This window comes from Tripterygium wilfordii, chromosome 11 (assembly GCF_013401445.1).
Source record: "Tripterygium wilfordii isolate XIE 37 chromosome 11, ASM1340144v1, whole genome shotgun sequence".
In the NCBI taxonomy this organism is placed as follows: domain Eukaryota; kingdom Viridiplantae; phylum Streptophyta; class Magnoliopsida; order Celastrales; family Celastraceae; genus Tripterygium; species Tripterygium wilfordii.
Window position 1 is genome coordinate 14,206,081 of NC_052242.1, and position 5,976 is coordinate 14,212,056.

General features: G+C 35.3%; 1 protein-coding gene across 1 annotated transcript; it reads left to right on the forward strand.

Moving 5' to 3' along the window:
- Positions 1-4,906: 4,906 nt before the first annotated feature.
- Positions 4,907-5,773, forward strand: LOC120008851 (DNAJ protein JJJ1 homolog). Its single transcript, XM_038859206.1, has one exon. It carries the CDS (start codon positions 4,907-4,909, stop codon positions 5,771-5,773), a length of 867 nt encoding a protein of 288 aa, XP_038715134.1.
- Positions 5,774-5,976: the final 203 nt, after the last annotated feature.

Genomic DNA, 5,976 nt, shown 5'->3' on the forward strand with positions numbered 1-5,976 from the left:
GGCACTTTAACCGTCTGCTCCGAGGGACGGTAACATTGTTACGCTTTTATTTACCCAACTACCCTTGCTTTCATTGACTTTTGCCGGGGTGGCATGTTTTGTTTCCTTTATCTAATTTCGTGTAGTCTTGGTATTTTTCCTCGGGGTAATAATTATAGATACAGGAGGAGCGCTATACATGTCAGTATTTATCATTCCAAAAATATGTTAGGAGAATGATAAATGTTGGGATTTTTATTATTTTTGTTAAAGATGATGCGGTGATTTTGAATTCTGATGGTAATTTCAATAATTTATAACTTTTTTTGGTAAATATTTATGGGTGAGGGAAAGAATTATCCAGATAAGTAAATAATTAAGGATAATGGTGATAGGATTACTATTTAAACATTTTTTAAGAAAATTATTGAATCCCACTTTTTGATTTTGTTGGAAGGGAAACACTTGTCAATTCATGCACTTTCACTTGCTATTCTAGATACTGGACAGGTGTGACATTAAATTTAGTGCTCTGCAAGACAACCGGAGAACGGAAGCCCAGATGACCAATTGTGACTAAAACCAAAGAGAGTGGTGGAGGAAGAGGAACCACACCCAGACAAAAAATAATAATAATTAAACAAATATATATATATATATATATTCACATTATAGTGTTTTGTCTTTTGTAAGATGATTTTGGTATGTAATAAAGATGCATTTAGACTTAAATTTTACAGTGTAAGATCTCATGACCAACTTTGAGAAGCCCGAGGCATTTCATGGTGCGAGTGCCGGGAGGTTGGTGTAATAGTCGTCAGACCACCAAGTGTCATTAGTTCATAATTCTTTCTTTGTGTGGTTAAATAATTGCTAGTTTGAAGTTGGGGAGATTGGTGTAATAAATTGCTAGTTCATAGTTCTTTCTTTGTGTGGTTAAATAATTGCTAGTTGGAAGTTGGGGAGATTGGTGTCATAAATTGCCTTCTAGAATAATAGATAAAAAAGGACACGAGAGATGAAACAGACCAAGCACTTGATGAGTCGTAGTAGTTGGTGACTTGGTGGAGATAAGATCATCTGCGAGTGGGGGTAATGATATCTGGCCCACGATCAACTTTGGGGCAAGAGATATTCCATAGTGGGGCCCAAGAAGACTTTTAAGACCTCTTTGTAGGGCCCATTTAGTGGTTTATTTAGAGGCCCATTCATGGTCATGATTATTGATTAACACTCATTGACATTTGACGTAATCATAGCAATCGGCGCCAGGCCACGCCTCGATCATGCTGCTGCTTCATGCAAAATTCACATTAAGCCAGCTGGTTTGTTTACACAAACACGTATTTGGAAGCTTGCGTAATTTCATAAAATTTATAATTCACATATAATATTGAAGAAAAAAATAAGATAAAATTTTTAAAAATAGATAAATAAAAACGTTGTGTGATTTTATATACCTCTTAAATCATTATATTTAAATTGTAAAACTCAAATGAGTAGAGGAATTTCCAAATCCTTTAGTCAAATTTTTTTTTTGATAAAAAGTAAAGTATAAACTCATTCAATCACAATAAACGTTATACCTGACGTCATAAAACAGTTTAGGAAAATTACAAAAAGTTGTCCAGCGCCGCTGCGGGTGGAAATCTGTGTACCATTTGTTAATTAATTTTGGACCAAATAAATACCGTGTGCGGTGTGCCCCAATACCATGTGCATGTCAACTCACTCAAATTAACATAAACCTACCAAAAGGGTTTTTTTTTTCTTCTTCTTTTTTTTTAATGAGGAAGAATAATGATCCAAAGGCCTTTTATATGGTGAATTCGAGAGCAGTGATGTGGCTCAACAAATGTTTTTCCGAATGAATTGAAAGTTTGCAACACTCAACCAACGACATAAATGGAACCAGAGTACTGAATGGAGCCAGCTACATATATACATATACATATTGTGTGTGTTTCCCAGTACTGTGTGCCAGATTTGACGAGGAGGCCTTTTATGGTGACTTTTGACAAAACATGGTTGCTTAGTTTTCAAGCGTACACAAGTAGATGGGACTTGGGAGTAGAACAAGTAACTGTCTAGACGTTATGGTTCATAATTGACCAGTTCACATTAATTCACACTCTAGTTATGAGTAAAGTCCGCCCAACTGATAACAATAAACACAATGTTCAAGCCTGGCCCATTATTACTATTATTCTTATTATTATAATTATTACAATTATTATTGTGGGGAATGGCTCAAGTTGAAGTTGCTGATTTGTGGATTAGGGTGAGTTGGCTAGAGCGGGGAAGTATTGCACTCGAGCGAATAGGTGCAAAAGCTGGTGAGCATTCATCCGAGAGTTTGTCGTTCGAGCTGCTGGTTTTCTCGCTTGAGCGACATATGTTGCTGCAAACTCAAGGGAGTTTTCTGATCGGGCGAACTTTGTTGCGCTCGAGTGAAATCGCAACCTGTTGCTTTATTAAGCTGTTTCGCAAAACAGAAATGAAAAACTTTTTAATCTATGTTCTTGAGAGATAGTGGAAGAGGGCGATAGCTAGAAGGTGCCTAAATCTTGTGAAGATCGATCATATAATAGTGGACTATTGTTAGACATATAATCTCGTATTAAGTCCGAACCAAGTCATTTTGTTGTGTTGTTACTCTACGATATATGCAATTTGTGCTTGCGTGGGTTGATTTCACTACAATTATTATATATCGTCTTTTAATTTGACACTAATTTTTTGGATATTCAGATATCAGAGTTTGCACTGCACAGTTGCAGTTTCTAGTGATCCAAGAACTGGGATCTTGGACCACCTTGAGAATGGGGCAATGGGCTGCATTTACATCCTCATTTCTGTAGATTATATAAAAGCAATTGTCAACTATGAATTATATATATATATATATATGTTTTCAAAGAAAATATATAATTTTAACTTATCATCATAAGATCATGATTGGCATGGCATGTCCATATGCTTTAACCAGTAAAAAGATAGATGAGTAGGTAAGGCATCAAACAAAGGTGGTGTGCAAATTCTAAATTGGTTTCTCATGATGAGCAAAGGGGATAGGGGTGTGCATCATGTTTGATCGTACTTATTAATTTTGATGATTAGCTGTTTAGTACTTTATTTTTAATAATTAATTAATTGATGGATTGTGGAATCAAATCTCTAGGTTAATTATTCGGTCAAATGAGCTTTTCTCACATGCGGTGGAATCATGGGACTTTCTTAATTGCTAATTAATTTAAACCCAAATACGATACTATTCACTTGTAAATTAATCTAAATGCTATTTACTATTGATTTAACGATTTAGGTTAATTAGAGGTTGATTATTATTGTAATTAAAGCCAAATTCATCGGTACAATTGATTTAAGAACACTCATTACACTTGCATCACTTTGAATGTCCTAGCTGTGAATTATCCAATTAATTTAAGGATTTTGAACTTGTGATACCATTGATCAATTTTGTAGGAATGAACGCTTAGTCTATCTGTTAAAAAAGAGTATTCCTTATTTAGAGATTTCGATTCTTACTATATATATATATATATAATTATCACTCTGCTTACCTGTCATCCATGGTTTGCGAGATATTACATGAACCCACTTGTATGCCCAATGCGAATCCACATGCATGGTTTTGGGCTGTTCTTTGGATAAATGCTTGGAGGCTCTTCAACTTGGGCTTGTTACTTCTCTTTAAGGCTCAACTCATCATTTATGGACTTCACTATATATCTGTCATCCGAAGGTCCATTGACAACAAATTCAGAGCAATCAGTACAATTCACTTGCAAAAATGCATATTAACCATTTAATTTTTTTTTTGAATTCTTTAATCCTAAGTCCATATTGTATATTAAATGTTTTGATAATTTCCTTTAAATAAATAAACCATTATTTTTTTACTTTAATCATAAACGATTTAGTCTATAATTGTTGAAAATTTGATACATATCGAGGTTTGAACGGGAACAACAACATTTCAATAGATGCATTTTGCAAGTGAATTATATTAACATGTACCCATAATAATTGCGCTGAAAATTTCCTCATTAATCCATTTGAGCTGACTTCCCATGTGTTATGTATGGCAAAATCAAGGTTGTAAAATCCAATCTGGGAACAAATTCAGAAAGGATTTGGCCATTTGGGGTAGGATTTCTCATGATGATTCTGGTGGTATATTTTCTGTTTCAAACAAAAATCAAATTCATTGTAATCAAATATTGAATGTTTTGAGTTGGTATCAGACGATTTAGAATTGCCATGTCTTTTTCACTATTTGATTTTTGTTTCAAACAGAAAAATATACCGTCGGATTTGTCATACTAAATACTACATATTTATATCTTTTTTGAAATTTTTTAAAAAAATTTGGGGCACAGAAAGAGTGTATGGAAAAACACTGGACCAACCTGAATCCATTCATAAATGTGGTTGGTGCCAGGTTGCTTGACAATTAAAGACATTAATTATATTTTTTAAAATAAATTTAAATTAATTTTTATCTAGGAATGATTCTCAATAACTTTACGCTTTTATTACATTAATTTTAATCTAAACTATGATATTAATGATATTAAATTTGATTTCTATATTATTTTTTTTAGAATTTTGCAAATTAATAACATTAGATTAAGGTTAAAGTAATAAGGTTAAGAATATTTTATTTCCTTTTCCTTATTATTTTCTTCCCTTATTTCGATTAAGACTTGAGTTACAAGAATTGGTACTCCTCACATAACTAGGGTTTAATCGAACAAAATTCTGGCCTCCTCTCTTTTGTTCCCCTTTGAATTTATTGATCTTCCTTTTCATTCATCAATAACTCGGCTCGATTTGCGTTTGTCTTAAGATTAACAGAATTATCTCCTAAAACAGTTTTTCTTTTCCCAGAGAAGAAACGATGATGTCGAAGAAGATCAGCAGATGCTACTACGCCGTGATTGGTCTCCCGCCGGAGTGTACGGCGGAGGAGATCCGATCAGCATACAAGAAGCTCGCCTTGCAGCGCCATCCGGACAAACTGATCCACTCTGGGTTGAGTGCGGAGGAAGCCACCGCCAGATTTCAAGAACTCGCCCAAGCCTACCAAGTCCTCTCCGACCCGAATGCCCGCACCTGTTACGACTCCAAACGGTACCAGGTCCAGACCCGACAACCCAAACCCTCCTCTGCATTCTCCAACTTGTTCCGTTCCATGTCTAAAGCAACCTTCTCGGGTTACGGCGACACCGATAATGGATTCTACAAAGTCTACTCGGATATATTTGACAGAATATACAAGGCGGAGGTGGATTTCGCGATGGATTCGGGGTCTGTGCCTGAGGCTCCGGGTATGGGGAATTTGGATAGTCCGTACGAGGAAGTTGAAAAGTTTTACGAGTATTGGACCGGGTTCGATACGGTCATTGAATTCGGATTTGAGGAGAAAAAAATGGAGTTGAAGGCGAGGGAGGTGTACGCTCAGAGAGTGAGGAAATTTGCAGAGACGGTGAAGAGTAAGGACAAAAGAGTAATTGACATGGAAGAGGGGAAGAAGAAGTTGTTGAGGAAATTGAATGAGAAGAAGAGGATTGTGGAGTCACATTGTGTTTTGTGCGATCAGAAATTTAAGAGCGAGCAGCAACTGAAGAATCATAAGCAGTCTAAGAAGCACAAGCAGAGAATGTCTATGAGGGATCGCTATCGAGACGATGATGATAATGACGAGGAAGAACAAATGATCAAAGAATACATGAACTTCATGTTAGATAAGGAAGAAGATGTCAATTGACTTTTTTTTAATAAAGAAATTAGTTTTTTTCTTTTCTAAAAAAAAAATTCATTGCAACGTAAGATGCCATAATCCCATATTGAATTGAAATAACTTAACCAAGTGATATTCAAACAAAGTTCAAGCACATCTGACACACAACAAACGCGTTTTCTTAGCCTAAATAATAAGTATTACGGAGATGACCCAGGAGAACAAATACT

Excerpts from the sequence above, each read along its gene's own strand:
- LOC120008851 (XM_038859206.1), top strand. The coding sequence starts at position 4,907 with ATGTCGAAGAAGATCAGCAGATGCTACTACGCCGTGATTGGTCTCCCG.